The sequence below is a fragment of the Dermacentor variabilis genome, chromosome 7 (assembly GCF_050947875.1).
Source record: "Dermacentor variabilis isolate Ectoservices chromosome 7, ASM5094787v1, whole genome shotgun sequence".
In the NCBI taxonomy this organism is placed as follows: Eukaryota; Metazoa; Arthropoda; class Arachnida; order Ixodida; family Ixodidae; genus Dermacentor; species Dermacentor variabilis.
Window position 1 is genome coordinate 124,022,707 of NC_134574.1, and position 24,873 is coordinate 124,047,579.

At 42.9% G+C, this 24,873-nt stretch overlaps 1 protein-coding gene across 1 annotated transcript in view; it reads left to right on the forward strand.

Moving 5' to 3' along the window:
- PNPase (polyribonucleotide nucleotidyltransferase 1) overlaps positions 1–24,087 on the forward strand; it is a 50,638-nt gene extending 26,551 nt beyond the window's left edge. Inside the window, exons 15-23 of the mRNA XM_075699188.1 lie at positions 3,099–3,262; positions 3,972–4,043; positions 6,488–6,551; positions 9,043–9,126; positions 10,388–10,471; positions 12,401–12,507; positions 15,086–15,141; positions 20,716–20,794; positions 23,744–24,087. Coding sequence (XP_075555303.1) covers positions 3,099–3,262; positions 3,972–4,043; positions 6,488–6,551; positions 9,043–9,126; positions 10,388–10,471; positions 12,401–12,507; positions 15,086–15,141; positions 20,716–20,794; positions 23,744–23,890 — 857 coding nt within the window. The 3' untranslated portion in view covers positions 23,891–24,087. The remainder of the gene's footprint in view (positions 1–3,098; positions 3,263–3,971; positions 4,044–6,487; positions 6,552–9,042; positions 9,127–10,387; positions 10,472–12,400; positions 12,508–15,085; positions 15,142–20,715; positions 20,795–23,743) is intronic.
- The last annotated feature ends 786 nt before the right edge of the window (positions 24,088–24,873 follow it).

The window sequence follows — 24,873 nt, forward strand, 5'->3', positions numbered from 1 at the left end:
TGAGGATGCTGCCTTTTCGTCGGACTTTGGTTCTGGGAGCAACGACGACGCAAGCCAGCCCGAAACATCGGTGGCCGCAGCCCCCAGCACCCCAAGCTGTAGTGCTCGCACTTAAATTTTCGTAATGGCGTACCTGTTCAATCAAAAACTTTTTTTTTTTCTTTTTTGGAGATAGTGCCTATTAGACGGCAATACATTTTGTATCTCTAATAATTTTTGTGACACATTTTTCTCAGTAGAATCAAGTGTGTCTTTGCAAACTTTGTTATATTTTATCCCACAATCTTTATTCTGGCAATTTATATCTTCTTTATTACATATATCTCGTTAATAAAACTTTATAAATATGGTTTCATTTTGCATTTAGTTTGTGTATTACACAATATACATGTATTTAGTGCAGTAGTTCCTTCAGAAAAAAAAAATCTGGCGTAACCTACAAGAAACGCCTATCTTCCCCACGGTAGGGAAGGAGTTAATAATCGAGAAATTGAGGTAAATGCAGGACATGGTTAGAGACTCCCTCAGGACATTGAAGCACTTGCCTGATGACGAAAGCACTCCTCAGTTAAATTTTGTCACTAGTACTCAACCGTTCGTTGTAAAAACATCCTTGTATTGTGTTATAAGATGAAATAAAATGCTACTTCTCCAGTTATATTTCATTTTTTAGAAAAAAAGAACTCCTCTAAATTACTCTTGACGATGACGGGGGCGGTCGAAAGGTTTCATTTTCGCTCGACTCCGCACTGCCCAAACTTTCGCGTTTCACTAGTTTCATTATCACGCAGAAAATAGCACCTCTTCCTCTTCACAATCGCACTCTCTCTCTCTCTTCTGCGCTGGTTTTGCTGGTTCGTGAAACTCATACAAACTGCAAGTAGCAGAGAATTCAACTTCCATATGATGTCATAGGATGCCCAAATGGTCTACGCCACTTGACCAAAAAGCAGCTGCAGCAGCGAATCCACCACTCTGTCTTGGCTCGGTACCGCTGTCTGTTGGGTGGGGTTTTACTCACCGACGGCAGCAAAGGGTGGTGAGGCGTATGCAACGTCACCACTCCCCTGGTTCGGTGGCGGGAGATTTGAATTTCGAAAAAGGCATTCGGGCCTTTCAAATGCAATTTTCTCGTAAACGAAGTATTTTGTTGTCGCGAAACAGTCGTTGCGAGGTTTCTGGAATGGTAGTTAGAAAGTTCACGTCGACTTAGTATTTGCCTTTAGTGTCCCTTTAACCCCAAACGTTCATTATTTCGATGCTAAAATTGGAATCCGCCCGATAATTTGAACTTGACCAGTCAGCATGCACCTGACCCCTATAGCGACCCCAATAATGACCCCTTTAGTGGTAGCACCTGTTATGACGGAGCTTAGGGGACAGTGAATACGTTGGACATTGGTCATCTCCCCTCAAAAATGCCTATTAACGCGACAGCATTAAGGGCCCCGTGTCGCAGGAAATTCGGTGTCGGCGTCCCATGTTAGGCGTACCCTGTCCTGCGTTGACCACTCTTTCGGTAAAAATCATTTCGAATCACGCACACCCAACCACTCTTCTATGACCAAAGTAGCTCATGCCTTGTCTTTTATTCTTTACAAAGTTATTCCTCGGAATTTTGATAATGACAGCCTACAAACAAATGTCATGTAGAAGGAACACCAACAGCACACACCTTTTATGTTAGTTTTTCTCAGACTGAAATATTAAAAGTGCGAAACAATAACGGGAGATTGGCCCACGCAAAAGGCCGCATTTCTACCAGAAAGCTCGCCTTCGTGCGTAGCATTCGCCGCAAGCGTTTCCCGGTAAACATCATGGTTACATAAGCTGCAGTTGCCCGGAAGCGTGAAAAGCAATCGGGCATCTTTGAATGCTATCGAGTTCCACTCCTAAAGGAGAAGCTTAAGTGTCCTTCAAATTTTTTAGCCCCGCCCTAGGATGATATTCTAACAATAAATGTAGCCGCAAATGTCTGATTACGGTATTTACCGAATTATAATGCGCGTCTATTGTCTTCCAAGAAAATTGGGCCTAAAATTGCTTGTGCGGTGCAATCGGATATGAAACCAAACCGCCTTCGTGACGCTCACACACTTCACTGCATAACACGGCTGTATTGCGGCGAAGCTGACTAGCTAACCAATCGCCATATTAAAAAACCTGGTGTCGTTTAGGAGCTCTAATGTCATTTCTAGGTTAATTTTCTACTTTGGACACATAAAGCAGACACATGCTCAATTTGGGAGCGTGTTAGACTCCGGCAACTACTGTCAAATGAATCTGTGTTCTGTTATGGTGTTTTTTTCTTCATCTTGTTCAGTTCGACTTGCTGAATAATTTAGTCAGTTTTGTCGGTTACGTCAGGGTCGAATTAGCAGAATGTGACGTGTACTGCTTATTTTAAAAAGCATTGCAGGCAAAGTTTAAGCGTTTATTTATAAAAAATCTAAGCTATTATTGGTCATGCACTTTCCCACAGCAGTGTCTGTGTCTGTGGCATTCGGCCCTGCTGAGTGTAAGGTCAAAGGTTCAATTCTTGTCCTTGACGTTCATGCTGATGTGGGGCCAGAATGCAGAAATGCTGGTGTGCTTGCATTCAGAGGCACGTTGAAGAACACCAGGCACTCAAAATTGATTTGGAGCCGTCGATTACAATTTTCTGAGCGAAATTTAATACCCAATTTAACACCTACTAATACCTAGACCCATAATGAGTGTTCACATATGCAGGATCTTAAAAAAATAGGAAGGATGGTATGGCGTAAATGTTAATGGCTGAACTCGTTTAATTAAATGTATTGACTGCGAGGGCTTTGTACAGTTGGGGTCAAAAGTTTCTAAACCATGAAACCTGAGAAAAAAAAACTGATGGCATCATTGGCAGCCCAGGTATGAAGCTGGCTGTTCAGATTTTTAGCCCGTGCTGGTGTTCACCAACCTAATGTCATACGATTTTGCCGACTACACTCATAAACTACTAGAATATTAAGCATTTCCTTGGATTTCCCGGTTCGTAAACTTTTGATGCCGACTGTACACGTTGGCCAACTGTCGTGAACATACCTGCCACCACCGTTTTCGTTGTCGTGCTGCAGGGTCCTCATCCATGGCAAGCGTTTGCGGGGGGAGCCTTGCCCTGATGGATGCCGGAGTACCCATCTCGGCACCTGCGGCCGGCGTTGCCATCGGTCTCGTGACTGTGCCAGATCCGGAGCGCTCTTACGAGCTCGCCGACTATCGGCTGCTCACGGACATCTTGGTGAGGAGTTAGCACTGCTTGTTTCATCGTGGCGAGGCCTAACTTTGCTGTATCTTTGAGCACTGATAAGCTTAATTTTGTCAGCAGGCACTGAATTGTATACGTTTGCTGACCAAAAAGCTCAAAGGTCTTTGCATAAAATTATGACTGAAAGGAATTGCAATAGATATTTCAGGTCTCTTTCCATGCCTTTAACATAGTATATATGCTCTTGCTTGTCAGTTGACACTTATTGTGTGCATTGACGAGTTGACTTGTGCCACCAAGGCACAGATGTGATCCACCTTGTTATAAAGTTATGAAGGTACAGATACGAAGCGTCCCTGTTTGCCTGGATGGAGTATTTTCGCCATCTAGCAAGCACGCTGTAAATGAAATGACATCAGTGCACACCTTTGCCTCTTCTTCCTTGTTTTCTCTTTAACGTGATTAAGCATGTGAATAACATAATGCTTCAGGCAAGACAGCATAAAGTGGTGTCAGCATTAGGTAAAATCCTCCTGAAATAAAGAAAAAGCAAATTCTTGCATGGTTACATATTGCAGAGGAACGTGCGACATGCGAGGGGCAAAATGACACGAATGAACGCAACCACTATGTTTAACTTTCTGTCGCAAGCAATAAAGGTGCCAGCCATAATGCAAATGCCAGCCTTAAAGCTGTCACTTTATGGCTGGAATTCAAATCCTGTGCCTACTGTTTGTTTTAGGGTATCGAGGACTATCTGGGTGACATGGACTTCAAGATGGCCGGTACCAAGAAGGGCATCACAGCGCTCCAGGTATGCTGGTTGAAGTTTTTTTCTGTAGAGTGGATTTATACGAGAAACTGAATCATGATTTGACTTGAGGTTGTATATACAGTGAAACCTCGTTAAACCATAGTTGGCCGGAGCTCGGGAAAGGTACGTACTAAACGGTAGTACTGTTTAGCCGAATAGCATGAGATCGCCCACTTACCCGTCGAAAGCGGAACTCAGAGAGTGCGATGAAAGGGAAAAAACATGCAGTATTTATTCACTTCGCGCGACAAAAGCGTTATTTTCGTTTGATGCCGCGGCGGCCTAGCACGCCGACGACAGCGGCCTCAAACTTACTGAAGCTGCGTGCCAGCTTTTCAGCCAGCCCCCTCTTCTCGGCAAACACTCGCATGGCAGATTCCTCGTTGGTGTTACGTATTCACCGTGCACGTGCGCAGTAGTGCTGCAGAAGTCCCGGGGGCGCCTTTTTCATTACGGGTGCCGGAGTTTGGAATAATTTTCATTTGGAATAGAGTTACGTTATCGCGCCCCTATTGTCGTCGCGACGATTGCATTCATGAGGCTGAAACGCGCAGCTTATGCCACTGTCGGGCCTGAATCGCCCGTGCTATCGCCGTGTCGTCCTCGTCACTGTCGCTAGTCGACACTTCGGCAACAACAGAGGCAACGATGGCGAAAAGTCGAACCTCGTAGCCAACATATCTTCGCGGTCGCAGCAGCGCTGCCTAGCAACTTCTTCGCATTCCAAATGCCACACACTGTAGTCAACAGCAGATCCCTGTTGCGTGCCAGCACCGACTTTATGTCACGTTCGATAGCACAGACGATGTCTAATTTTTCTTCTATGCTGAGCACCCGGCGTCTTTTTTATCCAAGCTTCGGAACGACGCGAGTCCTCGCTTGCACGACGCCAGCTCTCTGGCACCGCGTCGAAATGATGTTGATGTTGATGTGGCTTCACGCGCAAACGCACAGGGCGCTTGGAGGGCGTTGTTCCGATCTCAGAGGCGTGTTGTTCTGCCGGGCGGCCCGATGGAGACGGCGCAGCGCCGTGTTTGCGTGACGAAAAGTTCAAACGCTACGTTTTAACCGATGCGTACGCAGTAAGCTGGTACGGTTTATGCGGACACGAAACACATTATGTTCAATGGCCGCTGAGTCGGGGATTTGACTTTACTACTTTTAAAATGAAACTACTGTTTAAGCGGGTACGGTTTAACGAGGTTTTACTGTATAGCATATCGCGATATCACGCGTGACCTGTCACAACTGCACTCACTCGGTCCGCGTGAAGCTATTCAAAGTGTGGTTGAGAGCCGAATCCCCATTGGGATTGTCACCTAGGAACGCTGAAATACTTACTGCAAAACACCTTAATTTGACAACTATCCTATATTTAATTAATTTAAGTTGCCCCTTCAATGCAAACATGTACAACAGAAATGCGTGGCTTGGGCTGTTAGCTGGATGGCCATGAGTGGAAGAGCACAGTATTTAGACAGGTTGGAACGTTGCCCGTGCTCCCTAAAGCATGTTTTGACTAGCGTGCAAAAGCAACATCCCCCTTTCTGCCTTCCCCTGTATTGCAGACGAGCGACCATGTCCCTTAGTTCTTTAATTTCTTCTCTTCCATTTATTTTTATTTCTTTATTTTTCTTGTGCGGTATGCTGCCAATGCCGGTTTTCCATGTTCTGCATTGGACAATTTACCGAAGTCACGTGTGCCATAATTGGCGACATTGCAGGCAGTGCGTTTGATGTGGAGGCATTTATGCTTGTGACCTCGGTTATCCGGCTGGGTGTAGGGCTCCCTCAAAAGGAAGTCATCATCATCATCATCATCAGCCTGGTTAAGCCCACTGCAGGGCAAAGGCCTCTCCCATACTTCTCCAACAATCCCGGTCATGTACTAATTGTGGCCATGTCGTCCCTGAAAACTTCTTAATCTCAACCGCCCACCTAACTTTCTGCCGCCCCATGCTACGCTTCCCTTCCCTTGGAATCCAGTCCGTAACCCTTAATGACCATCGGTTATCTTCCCTCCTTATTACATGTCCTGCCCATGCCCATTTCTTTTTCTTGATTTCAACTAAGATGGGATTAACTCGCGTTTGTTCCCTCACATAATCTGCTCTTTTCTTATCCCTTAATGTTACACCCATTATTCTTCTTTCCATAGCTTGTTGCGTCATCCTCAATTTAAGTAGAACCCTTTTCATGAAGAGGAAGTGCACGGAGGCTTTTGTTTGAAATTGCAGCGGTTTTCATGCCGTGCAGTGGTTTGACACTTTGCCAGTGCAATCGTCAGTGCTGACCTATGCACCGCGCTTTTCTGTTTGCCACGCCTAAATCTGGGGAGAGGTCTTTTTAAGCTCAGTATGCAGATATTGCACTTCCCACACCTGCTAAATCTACTCAGTTAATATTATTTTAATTTTTTTTTCTTTCTTTTTGATGACACACAGGCTGACATCAAGATTCCTGGGCTTCCTCTGAAAGTTGTCATGGAGGCCATTCAGCAGGCAACTGGTAAGTTTGGTCCTATTCACCAAGCATTTGATTGGGAGTAATGGAAATCAATCAATCAATCAATCAATTTTGTTTATTTATGGTACATATAATGACATGTTATTTTTATACAGGCAGGATCCCAGAGCCCTTTGAAGGGTTGAAGCAGGAGTTTGTTTTTGAACATAAGTGATTACAAGATAATTGCAAGGCAAACAAATACTGTATTTACTCGATTCTAACATGCCCTCGATTGTAACGCTCACCCACTTTCTGAAACCCCCCCCCCCAAAAAAAGGAAAAAGGAAATGCCCTCGACTGTAATGCGCACCTCTTTGCCGTGACCTAAAAAAAGTCCACTACAGTACAGTGCACTTCATTCTTTCATACAGAAATACAACTCTCTCATTTGGACAAACAAAGGTTTACTCCCAATCTGCTAAAGTTGCGATAAATAAAGAAAGTTGCAGTTTTGCCCAAAATGCGAAGCATCGATTGCGATAGGAAATTAGTAGACAGCTATACAAAAAGTAACGATAGTTGTTTTATCGGCCGTGTAAACTCTTACACACTCGGTTAATAACTAAATTAACAAGCATGGTGTCACGCGCACAGAAGCAAACATGAACACCTCTCACTCAATGACTGCGAAAACTCTGTATAAAAACGCTGGAGTCGGGAAGTGCAGTAGCAGGAGCAAGCGAATTGACCTTTGTGTGGCCTCTCGCTTCAACGCGAGCTAAGCAACCAGAACACAGCCTGGTGTGCCTAGACGCATACACTCTATATCGCATATCGCTTTGACGAGATGTGGGCCGCATGGCCGGCCGGTACACAACAGCCTCCGTAGCAGAGCACCTCTCCTGTTTGTGCCAGTCCCGCACGTAAGTTTCGGGAACTCCGAACACTTGTGATGTGGCGCAATTTTCATCCATCTCCGCACACGTGATCACTTTCCTTCTAATTGCGGCATCATGATGAACTCAGCATGTCTTCGCAGTCAGCACTTCCACACTGTTCGAGCAAACGCAGAAAATGGGAAGATTGGTGGCAGACTAACCTAAGTACACATACTACAGCACATGGTGGAAGCTTCGGCAGCTATGCTCAAGGCCTATATGAGGTTACGATATAGAAATGCCAATGGCGATAGGGTAACGCATATTTAGGGTCCTACTCAATTCTAATGTGCACACAATTTTCGGACCCGTTTTATCAGAAAAACAATGTGTGTTACATTCGAGTAAATACGGTAAATACAGGTACATATTACAGGAGCTTTGTTACAAATGTGTGCAATACGTTTTTTCATCATTAACAAGGTTACTATTATAAGTTCAGTGCAAACACAAGCAAGTTGCTTGTAGAAATAAAATGGTGTGAATGGTGTGATGCTGTACGATAGAAGTGTTCCACAGTTTCGCAGCAATGTAAGCAAATGAATATAATCTTCAGTTAGTTCTTATGTAGGGTATGCGTAATGGTACAGTTGAAGTAGAATGTAGCAAATATGTGGGTTTTTGATATGTTAACATTATTGATGGGCATAGACCAGCATTATGTAGAAGTTTGTAAGCAAGTAATAAAACATGATAATTGGTACAAACTGTTATGGGTTGTACGTTTAGTAATCTGTTAGCATATGAAACTGAGTCTGTTTTTTATATGAAGAGAACAGCGCATAGTGCTGTGTTCTGTGCTACTTCAAGGTGTTTCAGCATCGTCTAGTAGGTTAATCCGTAAATTGCTATAGCCTATGTAATGTGTGAATGTATGAAGGAACAATATAATTTCAACAATGTTGTTAACGGGGAGAGTGTTATGTAGCCTTTAAAGAAGAGGTATTCACCTGTAAATCTAAAATGTTCAAAAATGAACACTGTGTATGCCATTCTTGTGTGCATTATGGTTGCGGTGCTTGCACAGCTATTGCCACTCTAGCATAAATATTTTCTGCTGAGTCTGCTGAGGTTATTTGACTGATAGCTAGAATGGATAGTTTTTACTCCGGTTGAGATTGCATACAAGGGGGGAGTGGGCCTTAGGACAAAGTTTTGAAAAATCTTTGTTCTTCTAGTCAGTGTGCTGAAAACTTGTAGATAGAGTTGAACTCATTTACAACGAACTCCGTAGTTCCACGAAAAGTGGTCGTTATATCAGTAGTACAAATATAATTCTATATTTCATTAGAGGATTCTAGTGGATTTAAAACATTTTTTTTACTTTGAGTTTCACACTGTCACTCATTCGGTTCCTGGCCAAGATGGCCACAATCTTACGGGGGCAGAATGCAAAAGTACTTGGGCAGTAATTAGATTTAAATGCAGGTTAAAGCACCCCAGCTGGCCGAAATTTATCTAGAGTCTCCCTCGGTGAACCACCCCTCATATCCCTTGAGTAGCTTCGGGATGTTAAAAACCCACAGCCTAACCTGCTGTCACTGTGTTCTGATGCCATGCATAAGAAGAAAATGGCATTTCAACACACATTCGATCATTTCTTAAATCTTCAGAAGGGAAGTCTGAGATCCTCAAGATCATGAACGAAGTGATCAGCAAGCCGAGGACTCTGAAAAAAGACAACTGGCCTGTCTCTGGTAAGTTCCTTCATTTGATGACGCTATAAAAGAAAAGGTTCATGCTTCTTCCATGTTTTCCTCACATGGCTTATAAAAATGGATTGCTGCAGGTGCTCTGTCCAAGCTGAACAATTCGGTGTCTGATAAACCCTGTACTAGCAAAGCAGAGAAGAGTTGTAGGTCAGTTAAATACATAGTTTAGGAAACGGCCTACCTAGCTTTCTCCTTATGCACAATTGTCCAAAATATGGTGGCCAGCTCACTGCTAAAATGGTGATTACTGGTTTGTTTGTGTGTCATTCGTGCTTTTGTGTATTAAATCTCTTGGACTGAATGCAAAAAAACAGTGACAAAGCACTTGCCACAGATTAATCAGTATTTTAGCAATGTGTTCGCAGCCATGCTTCGGGCTATGTGCATTGCGGCAAAGCCATCTTGTCACTTGTCTAAAGGGTCTATTGTACATTTGCCACACACTTTGGACTAGGCAACCTAGTTGCAAAGTCACAGTTCGCGTGGCTTTGTAGAAAGGCATTCCTGTATTTTGAGGCCATGTGAATGGTGCATTGGACTTCCGTTAATCCAGTCTCGACAGGACTGTGAAGCAGGTTGATATTGTCTGAGAGTTTTAATGAAAAAGCATTCGCAGCAGGTGGATGTTCTTTTGTTACTTCTGACACAGCTAAATCAAAAGGTGAATCAAATCCTTTGCTGTCAAATCAATGGCAGTCGGCAGCTGTAATATTTCTGAGGGTCATCTTAAATGGTGACTTTTCCCCTGTGATACCTCAAGGAGATTATCAGTATGTTGCATGTAACTTTCCGTGTTGAAAGTTATTCTGTGTTTGAAATATAAAGAGGCATCGAGTTTTCATGCATTTATGATAAAGGCATGTGTCTTTGTACAAGTCCTGCATGGCGCCGTAGTTGTGTGCGTTAAGTCGGACTAAGCAAACACGTATGGCATTTTCAGGCGGTCTTTCCAGAGGGCTCTGGCAGCACTGCAAAGCTCATGTAAAAGAGTAGCTAAGCATTACTGCTAGCATAGACGATGATGAGAAAGCAGGATCATCACTTCCATATTGAGTTGTTCTCATAATATAGTGTTAAAAGTGTTTTTCACTGCCTTCGTAGCATGGTCAGAGCACTCTCATACGCTCTCTGAATGTGCCGTAAGAAATGAAAACTTCTTTCCTATTCTTTTGCAATTGTTTCAGGAAGCTTGAACTGCCTTGTCCACATGCAAAATAAAGAAAACATTTTTTTTTCTCCCGCTCAGAGAGGTTAGAAGTTCCAGTGCATCAACGGGCACGCTTCGTTGGTCTCGGAGGTCACAACCTGAAGAAGCTTACTGCCGAAACAGGTGAAACAGTCAATTTTTTTTAGTATTATAGCTATTACAACTGTTCTAGTTAAGGTGTACTGCATTTTTTCATGTATAACCTGCTGCTGCATTAATCTGCACCTGGTGATGTCGACCCTCAGATGGAGAGAAAAAAAGAGATTGAGTTTTATAAAGCATGCATATTTTGATAGCAGACAGCAAAGTTTGAATCATTATGAAAGGAACCCAGCATAATTCTCAACACCACCACGTTGTAAGAAGCGACCGTGCAAGGCTCATAATGGTCCTTGTAACCCTTGAACAACATTAAATATCATAACACTATATTCAAAGCCCTGAAGGCCCTTATACATCACAAAATTGCATACTACCTTGAATTTGATCCCTAACCAAGCTGTGTTTTGTATACCTGGCCACAAGGTTGACACAACCTAAATCAAGCCAATCCAGTTAGCTGCTTTGTAGAAAGGAGCGGCTATGTTTGCGGTGCATGAAGTCTTTTTCGTGTGCTGTTTTCCCCCCTCATTTATGCACACTGAAAAGAACATAAAGCAAGTATCTAAAAGGATGTATCTACATTGGAACCCGGATATATTGAGCTCGAAGGGAATTACAAAATACTTCCGATATATTATTAATTCAACGTATAAAATATGCCTGTCTGAAGCTTATCTGAAAACTCCGAACGTCTCGGGCAGTCTTTGGAGAATGTGAAAATATTTACCGATCCTATGCCCAGAGCCACTCGGTGAAAAGAGTGGAGTGCCTTTCATTTCTTGTGGAATGTGTGAACGGACAAGGAGGCCGTTCTCTTAAAGCTGTCTGGCGATCCTCTTTCCAATAACAAACGGCCGCAAGTAGTGCGCTTTATTAGTTCTTTCTGCTGTCAGCATGCTTCATTGCATTACGTGGCTGTGACGCGGTGAAGCTTACTAAAGCAAATTCAAAATTTCAGAGAGCAAATAAGACCCTTGCTGCACGAGTCTTCCATATTGTGAGACATGCACCATGCTGAGTTTTCCTTCATTGCATGTACTGCCCATAATATTCAATTTCTTGTCAGCCTCTCCCAAAAATGGTGCTGTTTCGCCACCATGAATATTTCTGATGGCATGAGAAGTGATCGCAGTCTTGTTAGGGATAGCGCGCTTGCAGGGGTGCAGCACGGCACAGCGTTCAATGCATCGAATGGGGCCGTGAACAGAAGTTTGATATGCACATAGTGCAGTTATATACTTTTGCACGGAATTTGCAAAGGAATGTTGCAACTTTATGATATAGACAATAAGTCAGTGTACCTGGGTGCGATATATCCTGGTTTGACTGTAGTACTTAATTTTACGCAGTCACACCTGACGCACAGTTGATTGAACAAATCAGTTCCGTGGAAATATGCTAAATGGAGCAAGGTTCAAAAAAGAGAAAATCGATTCACGCGAAAATTTTGTTCATGAAAATTTCTCCACCTTGCGGATTTCTGCAGAATTGGTTTGCTTTTGCAGGTTTCCGACATTTTGAGTTCCAATAAATTAGACTTCTCGCTGCCATTTTCTAGCCTTCTGGTGAGCTCGAGACAATAGGGCAACCACTCCAGGTTTCGATTTTGTAGCAATGCCTTTCACTCGATGCTATGCCGCACTTCTTATCCTCTTCACGGCCAGCTGACCTAACTTTTACAATGCCTGCAACGTATCGCTCTGACCATTGACATAATGTGAAAAAGAATAGCTTCAGAAAAGACCTTACTAAGAAAACTCATGACCATGGGTTTGATCCCTAAACAACTGCAGAGCTTTAGTATTTCTGAAAAACCGAGATTGAGGTTCTCTTCGTTGCTCTGTGTTACTTTCAAGTTGATGACAACATTTTTTTTGTTATACAGCTTTCAGTGTTGCAGAGCGTTGCTCTATAAAACTCTTTTTTTCCTCCCCTCTGGCTTTCCTGCAGGCGTTCAGCTGTCAGCAATCGATGACACTTGCTTCGAGATGTTTGCTCCGAACCAGGACGCCATGAATGAAGCAAAAGAGATGGTCGAGCAGTTTCTCAAGGAAGAGGTGCGTGTTGCCCTGATTTGACCGTAGTGTAGGCTGCATATAGCGCAGCAAGAAATTGTGTACAACATGCCTTCTGTATTGCAGAAAGCGCATACATGTTTTTTTTTCTTTTTAGACCTTCTGACAAAAATTCTGCATTTGTTAGACTCATGAAGGCATTGAAAATTGCTAACAGTCTCCAACCTCTTCTGTACATGTCAATTCTCAAAATCATTCGCAGCTGAAAAGCTTTATTTGAGAAGATTCAGTCAGTGTATGGCTAGTTAGTGTCATTGCACAACTTGTGGCAATAATGTGTAAAAAGTAAGAATGACTTGAATATGATATTCACCTAATAATAACTGGCTGCAGTATTTTATAGCATAAAAATAAAACATTTTCTCTCGTGGTTGTGTCAAAGAGCGTAATAAATGTATTTGTAACAGTCTTTATTATTAGCATGATGAATAACACATAATGATCAGTTACTGGCATAACAATAAGATAGTTGGCCAGCTTGTATCAAAAAGAACATGTAGCCGAATGTTGCTATGCAAGACATATATAACTAGGGGTGTGCAAATACTTGAATATCATCAAATCAAATTGAATAGTGAACGTTCAGTTAATTATGTATTTAAAATATTAGCCCTACGGACCGATGTAATGCTACATGTCGTGTGCACCACGAAGCTCCTCAGGTTCAATGCTGCATAAATGAGTGCAACCCGGACATGCTATTCTGGCTGACCTGGGCGCGGACTTTGTCTCGGTGATGATTGCTGCTGCCCTACTGCATGCGCTTCCCGACCTTAGCCCGATGCAGGTATTATACTTGCCGCGCCCAAACTCTGCAATTTACAGAACAGCGCCACATCAGCCGGGGCCGCCTCCATCAGTACGATAAGGTTTGTCCAGGTTGGCAGGACCGGTCAAAACGACAATGTGACACGCAGACAGAGGGAGCGGCAACAAAAGCAGTGCTTATTTCGGGAAGTGTGAAAGCGCGTGCAAAGATCGGGCCGAATAGCCATCAAAAGTGACTTCACGTCCCTTTGATAACCGTCAATCAAACCCGTACATGTGTTCTCGGGACCGATCACTGATGAGCCACCCATATAAATATGTCAGCAGCAAGCATGCCATAATGGCCACTTTGGCCAGCGGTGAATTTTCATCACGGCCACACTGCCTAGGCAGTTGGACCTAATCGGCGCTACTTTATTGGGTGCCGGTGGCTAAAGTTGTGGGTTAGTGCTGAATTGACACAAATCTATTTGCAGACGCCGCGCGATACTTGGAAAGCCGACGAACTACTTTGCAGAGGGAAGCGAGTGCATGTGATGGCAACAAAGTTGCTTGTGGCCACCTTTTTGCGACGCACCGTACGGCGGCCTCTTGTTTCCGGTGCTGTGTGTAGATGCACCTTGTTCTTTTTTTGTAGCTTCAAGCAGCTTGTCACAAGACTAGCTTTGGATTTACACGGCAGGCGCGAAAGTGTCATGTCTCGGCTGCGTACATTTGCACGGATTACGGGAAAACGAGAGGGGGCGGGGCAGCAGCATCGCGGGAGCTTCCCGTGCCCCTCCAGATTTCAGCATCTTTGTCAGGTGGTAAGGCACACCAATCCTGACAGTGAAACGGCGCAGGTAGGGCCTGTTTACCATCAGCGCCAACTACGTGCGAAGCTGTGATCGAGTCACATGATGCGCGGTTCTTTTGTCTGTCACGCAAATTGGCTTAACAATAACCCATGCGCTGTAAAGTTGGGATAGCCGTTCTGTATTTTGAAAAAAAAGAAAAAACTGGAAATAGAAACTTTCTATGCAATAAGGGATTAAACTCAGAACCTCATTGGTGTTCAGTACACTAGAACATCATCGATTCATTAGCCTCAGAAGGAAAAGAAAAAGCACTTGATTGTATTCAACAGACATTCTATAGATATTTTCCAGACTTTCACATACTGAAAATGAGCAGTAATCAGTGCTGGCATACCAATTTGGAGTTTCCTTTAATGAGGGTAGTAGACTGTACTGTATACATGTCTTGATTTCTGTGTACCCAAGTTACTGATAGCTTGGAACATTCTGGTTATGCAATACTAGGAGATTCTCGCACATGTTCAGCACCGTATTTTCTTGCCAGGAATTTGTAATTTAAGCATTAAATTTGTCAAACATTTGATGATATTCGATTCAATATTCGGCTTTCTTCTTCTTGTTTGGATTCTGTATTCGATTCAAAACCTGTTATTCAGTATTTTCACCCCTCTAGATATGACGACGTTTTGTATATATTAACCGAATAAATCAAATTTTTCTTGATAATACAAGCATGTAATAAATACATGCTTATAACAAATATCATTTGAAGGTATTCTCATGTTGGACGTGACTTCATTATAATAAGGTTTGACTGTATTTGATTTTACGTTGACAATATTAGGAATTGGTAGGCAATATGGGCAACGAATTATGCTTTTCTTTTTTAATCCTAAAATTGGGTGTTAATCCTAAACTGCATGTTTCTGTGCTTTCTTGGTATTTCTGCTTTTTTTTGCAGTCTGTAACACTATTTTTGTTTCCGTCTTTATCAGCGTGAGCCAACTCTTGAGTTTGGAGCGGTGTACACAGCCAAGATAGTTGAAATCAGGTGAGCGGTTATGGCATTGACGGACTGATTGCGAGTGACTGCTGTTATAGAAGTTTTTATCGGAATTTTCACACCTTAAATTGGTCTGAAGTCTACCAGATTCCATGCCTATAAATATGAAGCCTCTGGAGAAGCTGGAGAAAAATTATTCATATTTATTTGTGGTGACATATTGTGTGCAGTTCTTTGAAGTGCATATTTAGAAAACCTTTCGCTTATAAGTGTTTTGGCTAGGATATCCTTGTCAGACCCAACAATATCCTAGTGACAGAATACATTCTAAAATTCTAAAATTAATTCTTATTAGCAATTAGTTGCTCACGAACCTGAATTACTGCTTGCTTGATCAGGTGGAAAGGTACATTCTCACAGGAGAAGCTCTGTGTATACAGTGAAACCTCGTTAAACCGTAATTGGCCAGAGCTCGGAAAAAGTACGTACTAAACGGTAGTACGCACTGTTTAACTGAAATAGCTTGAGATCGCCCACTTACCTGTCGAAAACGGAACTCAGAGAGAGTGCGATGATAGGGGAAAAAAACATGCAGTATTTATTCACTTCGCGCAGCAAAAATGTTATTTTCGTTTGATGCCGCGGCGACCTAGCATGACGACAACAGCAGCCTCAAACTTACTGAAGCTGCATGCCAGCTTTTCAGCCAGCCCTCTCTTCTCAGCAAACACTTCCATGGCAGATTCCACGTTGTCGTTACGTATTCGTCGTGCACGTGCGCAGTAGTGCTGCAGAAGTCCCGGGGGTGCCTTTTTCATTGCCGGGTGCCAGAGTTTGGAATACTTCTCATTTGGAATAGAGTTATGTTATCGCGCCTCTGTTCTCACCGCGACGATTGCATTCAGGAGGCTGATGTAACGCCCAGCTTATGCCACTGTCAGGCCTGAATCGCCCGTGCTGTCGCTTTCCGTGTCGTCCTCATCACTGTCGCTACTCGACACTTCGGCAACAACACAGGCAACGATGGCAAAAAGTCGAACCTCGTAGCTGACATGTCTTCGCGGTCGCAGCAGCGCTGCCGAGCAACTTCTTCGCATTCCAAGTGCCACACACTGTAGTCGACAGCAGATCCCTGTTGCATGCCAGCACCGACTTCTTCGTGTCACGTTCGATAGCACGGACGATGTCTAAGTTTTCTTCTATGCTGAGCACCCGGCGTCTTTTTTATCCGAGTTTCGGAACGATGTGAGTCTTCGCTTGGACGACGCCATAACGCTCTTTGGCATGGCGTCGAAATGATGTTGATGTTGATGTGGCTTCACGTGCAAATGCACAGGGCACTTGGAGGCCGTTCTTCCGATCTCCGAGGCTTGTTGTTCTGCCGGGCCGCCCGATGGAGGCGGCGCACCGCCGTGTTTGCGCGACGAAAAGTTGAAATGCTACGTTTTAACCGATGCGTGCGCAATAAGCTGGTATGGTTTATGCGGATACAAAACACCTTATGTTCAATGGCCGCTGAGTCGGGGATTTGACTTTACTACTTTTAAAACGAAACTACTGTTTAAGCGGGTACGGTTTAACGAGGTTTTACTGTATGGACAAAGAATCTCCATCTTGAATTTGTTAGGACAAAAGTGTCTGCTGTTTGCGTGAACGCATAAAGACAGGCTTAACATCACATGGTGATTTGTTGACGATCGTAGATTGGCGTGTCAGCTGCTTGCATTTTAAATGTACTGCCCATTGATTTCTTGTTGTTGGTGATGATTACAGCAGTACGTCTCAAAGTAACAATTATCTCGAAAACCAGTAGCTGGAAAATGATTGAAATACTTGACATATAGTGCTGCATACGTCTAGCTTCCCGTTGCGCCATAATACTTAACTTACCGTTTCTGTCTTGGGATGTACAAAAAAGATGAAAAACAGATGCTGGGTCTGAGGAGGACCTAGATTCACTGCCAAGGTCACAGGTACTACTCCCAGCTGCCGTGGCCGCATTCCAGTTGGTGCGGAATGCAATAATGCGTATTTTGTCCCCCCTTGAGCAATATGAAAAGTGTTCGCCCAGATTTCCTTCAGGAGGTCTTACTGGCTCAACGCACATGCCTTGATAAAAATTGTTCATTGAGACTAAATGTTCAATGAGAGAACAACTTGTTTCATATAAACAGGTCATATTTAATTCTGTGCATCACAAGTAATCGTGGCTCAAAAACGAATTCTGTATTTCTTCTCACATTGCGATTGATTGTCAGTCAGTCAGTCGGTCAGCCAATAAATAAATAGATAAATAAAAAAAACACACACACACAAACGCACACACACACATGCATACATAAATTGTATTGCCAGGGCTTTATTTAATACTATTATAATTGGGAATTCTCCTATCCTATCACAATATATGAGCATCTCCAGTAAATGCCACTTGTAAAGTACTCAGCAAGCTAGTCTGAGAGCTTTAATATTTAGAAATGTACTTTCAGATTGGAACTGTGCAAACAAGGCATTGTGCAAAGACACAGAGCATTGCTTCATAGTCATCATATTGTGTTTCACTTTGTGGCCATTCACTTTCTGTTACTAGATGAATGTGCTCTTCAATTTGCGCTTTTTATGAGAAAAAAAACATTTAACAGTGTAATTGTAGCAAGATTATGGCATACGTTGGCAATGACGACAATACCCTCCATGAAATTTGGTGTTCTTGGTGTTTGAAATGTATACAGGCATGTGTTCTTTAGGCTGTAGTGTTGGGCTCCTGTTTGTTGTTTTAACTGTACCTTCACGAGCTTTGTAGTGCTTGTAATTTCCGCACTTTGTTGCATTTTCCCTGTTGTGACCATGTGCTCTTCTAAAAACAGTGCCTAAAGGAAAGAATGAATGTACAAAGGACATGCCACATATGTGCCTCGTATGTTTTTTTTCTTCGTTTTACATGATCTTATTAGATCATCATGAATAGAGGCCTGATTTACAGGCATTGAAAACGTAGGGTTTAGGTGCCTAAAATAGGCACTTAATTAATGCCCCATTTCAGGCACAATATGGGCCTATGTAGGCACTCCAAACTTTTTGCAAATGACAACCTGCTTTATGTATTGGACGTCCATGCATGGCCAATTTTCACAGTAAGGTTAATGATGGAGTCGTAAGGGCAGCAACCACATTGTGCAAGCCATATTTTCACAAGGCTTAGCTGGGCGCACGAGATGCCGCTTTTTGTCAATCTACATACTGCAACCAAAATGCTCAATGCATTTATTATAACAAGGTGAACAGGTATAATATATTTATTAGCCAAACTTTTCTCCTCACTATGGCGCATCAAGTGGAGAAAGCATAAAATTAATATGCCAGGAAAGCTGCTGAATGCTTATTGAGAGAAGTTAAAAGTTTGTGCATAATGGTTTGAAATGTCGACAAATTTTCCAGCAAGAAAAGAAATGTTGAGCAGTGTATATACCTTTGTAAACTTTATCGAAGAACAGTAACGCATGATTATCAGCTGTAGCTTTCGGGGTTCATGATTTTGCCTCTGCTTGGCTGAACACGCTCAACATCAACAGAGGTGAACGGAGGGTTTTTGTGTTTCTGTGTGTTTGACGACTTCACGCACTTTATGATTCTTGAGTGTTTGCCTGTAAGAATCTTCAAAATTTCTTTGAGCAGTGAAGATTTGATGTTTCTCTTCCAAGAGAGCCTGCGCCTTTGCACCAACTTTTTTCGACAGCTGTTGTGACACACATGGGAAGCATCAAAGTTGTGGTATGGTGAAGCAGCCGGGTCACGACTTGCTAACTGTTCCCGAGAACTCTCAGGCACTTTTTTGTATATTGCCATGACCTTACTCTTGGCCGAGTGTTTCTTTTATCATCACACGTTGGAGCACGGGAGTATCTTTCTTGCATGCACTTATTCAAATAAAACGAGCGGGGCAGGGAAAGGCTGTGCGAGGGCCACAGTTTATCGCTTATCTATTGCACTATTGCAGAGTTCACACGGCACGCCATTGGCTGCAAAAAAAAAAAAGAGGAGGCATAAAAAAAGGCGACCACGTAACTGCAGTCGACATGACTTTCGGCAAACTTTGCACGCTTCTGCCTAACGCACCGGCAGTGCGATATACAGTCAGCAGTATTTCCAAGCTAAAGTCTGCTCTACGTTATTCTTAAACTGCTGTGCCTTCTGCTCTCAAATTCGCACCTGTAGTGTAACATGGAGTTGCATGTTCACTGACGAAATGGACTTTTGGCGATCTTTCGCCCTGCCATTGCCGGACACTGCCAGGCAGTTGGTGAAAGGCCCTCAGAAGTGCAACTATCGTGGGCAACCCAAGCGTGCCAGGGGTGTTGCCATTAGAAACAGCTTGTGAATGCTGCCAGGTTTTTAAAGAAGTAACCGAATGTGCCTTCGAATCAAAAACAGTGCCCAAGAAAGCGTTTTGTAGTGCTGAAAGCGAATATAGGTGTATAGAGGCACAATGTACTGAAATAAGCATTTACAGGCACAATAAACTGAGTTCTAAACCACTCCTTAACGCATAATTCGGGCTCGTATAGCAAACAGGTGGGGCCCTGGTGTGCGGGAACAAATAGGCATTTGCCTATAATCCGGTCGCTAATCAAATACCCAACTAGCCTGCATTTCTGCTCTTTCGACTACGTACTCATATTTTAAAGACTTTTGTACAGGCATGTATGCTCAGTACATTTTTTTCTTCCATACGAAACAGAGGCCTCTCTGGCAGTTTTTGACTCTTAAACAGCCCAATGCATAAAAAATGACGTGCTTATTTTTTGGTATGCCATATAATCACTAACGAGCTTCAAGCAGCTTTTGGCCATTTGTAGACGTGTCGGGCCCTTCTTGTAATGCAAAAATATCAGTCCCGGTCAGATCTCAGGAAGCACCCAAGAGGCATGTATGCTTGCGTTTGCGAATTATTTGGGTTAATTGCGCCAGCTTTCGAAAACTTAGAAGTGCTTTTTGCAATGTCCCCACATTAGCGCACCACTTATTCAACGGCACTTGGAGGCATTTTCGTGCGGGATTTTCGGCACGAGGCATTGACTAGATGGCGACATTTTCTGAAATGAGCTTTATAGACGAAACTCAGGAGAGTTTGGTGTGTCAGAAGGTTAATTTTGTACTGAAGAGGAGATATTCCACCTTCACATGGTCAGCAAACGTCTTCAGATGCGAGCGCTTTGGAAGAAAGGGACGATGAGGACTCGCCAGACCTGTAGTGCAAATACTGGCATTCATCCAGGACAGTGCTATAAGTGCTATCACACAGTGCTCTCGTACTGTTGAGTGGCTCAGAAAACAAAAAAACATATTTTCGAAAAGATCGCTTACCCTGCATTTGTTTGCCCGAGCGCTTTTCTCTTTGTGGTGTTGAATATGTTCAATATGGCTCCTGACTGGAACTCTTGACAGTAGCAAATTGTTTCAATCCTTATGACCGTAAAGGGTTAACATACTGCTCTCATTCTTACTACGGGACGGAGAAGTTGTGAGATACATGAGCGAGCATATGTTTAGTTGCAGCATGATATTCCAAAGTCGTGTAGATGAGCGAATGGTTGAAAGCTGCTCAACCTTGCTTGCTTGCAGGGAGTCGGGCGTGATGGTGACGCTGTACCCAACGATGACGCCGACGCTTCTTCACAACTCTCAGCTCGACCAGAGAAAGGTCAGTGGCCCCATCCTCATATGCAAATGTTGTTGGGCATGTATAGCAGAACCTCATCGATGCGTTTTGTAGCGGACTGCAGAAAAAAAAAAAATCTGTCATCCGAAAAACATAGCTGCCCATAACTGTTGTGCCAGCACTGTGGTTGATGCAAAAGCTGCTCTCGCATGAAGCATTATTTCAAATAAAATAGGAAGCAGCAAACTATTGATAACTCGCTAAGTTGAAAACATTGAAATAAAATAATGAAAACCTGCAAACTAACTGTTTCCAGCGACAACATCCTGCTGCCAGGTGTAAGTGTGTAAGTGCCAGGTGTAAGGTGCCAGGGCAGGTGTAACAGACTGGAGGTTCATACGCATGACCTTATGGGAACGAAATGGGACTGGCATTTCAGAGTGCAGGAGCCGAGCAAACATAACGAACACCCGCTGCGGTGGCTCTGTGGCGTTACCTTGCTGAGCATCAGATTGCAGCTAGGATCCCATCCACACCAGCCACATTTTGATGAGGCTGAAATGTGAAATCGCTCATGTACTATCTACCCTATTTATCCAAACCTAACACACACACCTTTTTTTCCGAGAAAATGGATCCGAAAATTGCCTGTGCGTTACTATTGAATGCGAAACAGAAACTGCAATCCTGGCGTTGGCCACAGCCTGCCCACCCTGGCTTGGCAACCGCCTACCATCAGAAATGCAGTGTCATTGCTGTCATAACCTGGTGACAGAGCATGTTTTCGTGGAAGGTTCTGTGGGTCAATTTAGTGCTCGACTATGACCTGGAGCAGTACTCTCCGCCAATCACTTTTGGAGATGTTATCACTTTTGTGAGATTTCAGGTGACTCAGCACCGGATGCATCAGGTACATGGCCACCAGCGTTCCTGGCTTTTTGGTGCTGTGCCATGTTCACTATCTGCGCACAGTGCGGGGAACACTGTTGGCTGTGTACTTCAACACATCTGATGCAGAGTCATGCAAAGTCTCGTGAAAGGAATTGTAGTACATAAAAGTGATTGCTAGAGAATACCGAACCTGCGTGCTTGCTAGTGTGGCCAATGAAGCACAAGTGATGATGACGCGCACTGCTTCCGTTATGAAATCTCATTTATAAATTTGTTTCTTCTGTGAAAGTAAATTCGGCATGTCTCTCTTTTTTCTGACCATGAACGTAAGGTCCGTGTTCTATTTTTCGTTTGTAAGTAAGGGGCATGGTATACTTGGGTGCACTTTTATTTTCTTGCTTAAACTTGTTAAAATATGGTAGTTCTACATTTTGCGCACTCAAAGTTGGGGGACGCAAATGGCCATGCTTACAAATGAGTGCAAGGAAAGCACAAAAAAAAAGTTTGCAGTGGGCACGCAGTGGAGTTTACATTTTGTGTATGCAAAGCTGCTTGAGTATGCTAATTGCATAATTCCTTATTGGGTGCGTGTTAGCTTCAAAGGCAAACTAGAACTGGGCAAATACGGTACATTTAAGTGTACATTAAATCTTTTAATGTCAGGTTTTTTAAAGGTGATGCGCCCTTAGCGTTGGTTTCTTTTCTTGGATATAATCAAATAAACACAGCGGTTTAGGTTTGGTTATGCGAAATTGAAAGAAATGACATGGTCAGTGAAAAAGGCACTCTTGGTATACAAGGGGAGAGAGTGGATAACGTACAGGTATGTCAGTGGAATGGCAGGGAAGAAATGTGGAAATTTACCTATATGCCAGTGATACTGAACGGGTTAAAAAACCCCAGGTGGTCGAAATTAATTCAAAGTCCCCCTCTATGGCATGCCTTATGGTTGTATCGTGATGCTAGTACATAAAACACCAAAATTTAAATTTTTGTCTTGTGTGTCTTCTTGTGTAATGTCCCTCATTTGCATTCGTATAGTAATTCCCTGCTGTAATGATGAACCAACTAGCCATTTAAGATGTGTTACCCATTGAACAGTTCCCAAATGTTAAATTACCTAAATTTGTAAAAATTTATGTTGTTTTTGCAATGGAGCTGTTATTGTGACATATGGAGCTGAGAATGTTCACTCCAAATGACAACAAAAATCTGTTGACGGAACCATTGGTAAATGTGGGTTAAGTGATTTGTAGGAAATTATCAAAGTTAGGTTAATGTACTTTTAAGCTCGATGTGGTGTTTAACAGTTCACTGTTTCAGAACTATATCAGGCATCTAAAGATTAAGCTTTGCAGGAATAGGTAGGATGGTAGGCACATGCTGGGATAGATGTTAAATTTGCACGTGCCTTTGGGCCACTGCAGAAAATTATCAAGTTTATGCTAATTAAGCTTCTTGATGCTTGCTGGGGGACTAAGGAATTTTGTGTTTGCAAACTGCTGCGCATATCAAAACGAAAGTCTTAGAAATAAAGTGCTTGTTGGGAGCAGCATATTGGAGAAAGTGCTGGGGTATTTTGGGGGTGGCCATAAATGTTTACAAATTGCCATCAGCGCCTTGAAAAGCTTCTTCCAAGAGCAAAATATACGTTAGAATTGCTGCTGTAACCTGTAAGCTGAGCGCTCAAGATTTGTACTGGAAGATGTGACAGAAGTGAAAGGGATCTGTTTGTTGCAGTACGCAACAAACAGATCTATTCGTCCCTGTCGCTTCTGTGGCGTAATAAGCACTGCTGTTGCATCATTAAGTACCACCAACTTACCAAAAGCTTGTGTTTATATTTTGTATCCTTAGTTTATTACTTGCATTCGTGTAACAGCATAACATTCTGAACATCTAAGCAAAGCACAGGACAGTCTCTTGACTCTCCACTGTTTGAGATGGTTTGAGTTGACAGTCAAACTATCTGGTTTCTTTTTCTTACTCATCCTTTCATTGCTCCACTGCTAAATCATCATAAACAGTATCTCACTTATTCTCCTTACCTCACTCTATCGCTTATGTCTGTATTTCTCATCCTTCCATAATACGCCCCAGGTTAGCCATCCCAGTGTCCTGGGTCTGGAAGAGGGCCAAGAGATCACTGTCAAGTACTTTGGTCGCGATCCTGTGAGTGGCAAGATGCGGCTGTCACGCAAGGTTCTGCAAACTCCACCATCGAGCGTCATAAGAAATCTGTCCTGAGGTTGCGCGCTTCCTTCGTGGTCAGCTTTGCTCATCCCTCTGTGCAGCAGCAGCAGCATACGCTGCCCGCACCTGTGTAAATTCTCTCCACAGCATCCTAAGTGAGAGCCTCTGATATATAGATGTATATAAGTCACTGTCATAACAAAAAACAAAGAAAACTGTATAGGAAATAAAAATTGATGCGCATAATTTTCCGTAGCGCTTGTATTTTTTTTTCCAAAGAAATGGGACATTCTAAACGGTCAGGTAACTGCAAGGTGACCAAAAATGTTGAAAAATGACAGCTTATTTTCTGGTTTACTTATTATAGGTGTGTGAATATTCGAAACTTTCAAATGATGAATCAAACAGTGCCCTTCAAACAGTTATTATTCACAAGTTCAAGTACTTTTCAAATAGTGTTTCAATATTACAGAGTGTCAACTAAGAAAATGTAAAATTTGAGCAAAGTAAAATATATTTTATTCCTGCAGGCATAGTACTACAGCCACAAAATATGAGACCTTATGTACTGGAGCAGGCTGCATCACCTAAGGAGCCAGACTTTGCTTGCCCTACAGCAATCATTCACTCTCTTTGAGGAGTCTTGTGTGTGTAAACAAACTGCTTATTTATTCCGCATGCTTCATTTGTGCTTGAACGCTTCATGACGTGCAATGTAATGACAGAAACTTGCTGATCTTATGAACATTAGGATGGGAACAATGTTTCATGTGAAAACGGCTGTTCATTATTAGAAAACTATGTGAAAAGTATTCAATACTCAATTTGATTCTGGCAATACAGTAGCCAACCGATGAATCGGATGCCGATAATCCAGACATGCTCAGTATTTCAGACAGCTTTGCAGCACCTCCAATGGCCCCATGGACTTAATGTGTAAAGACAACCGATATTTCGGGCAGCCACCAGCTCTACGATTCGATTATCCGGACTCCGTCTGTGGCTGTAGCATACACTCACACTGCAGCCATTATCTC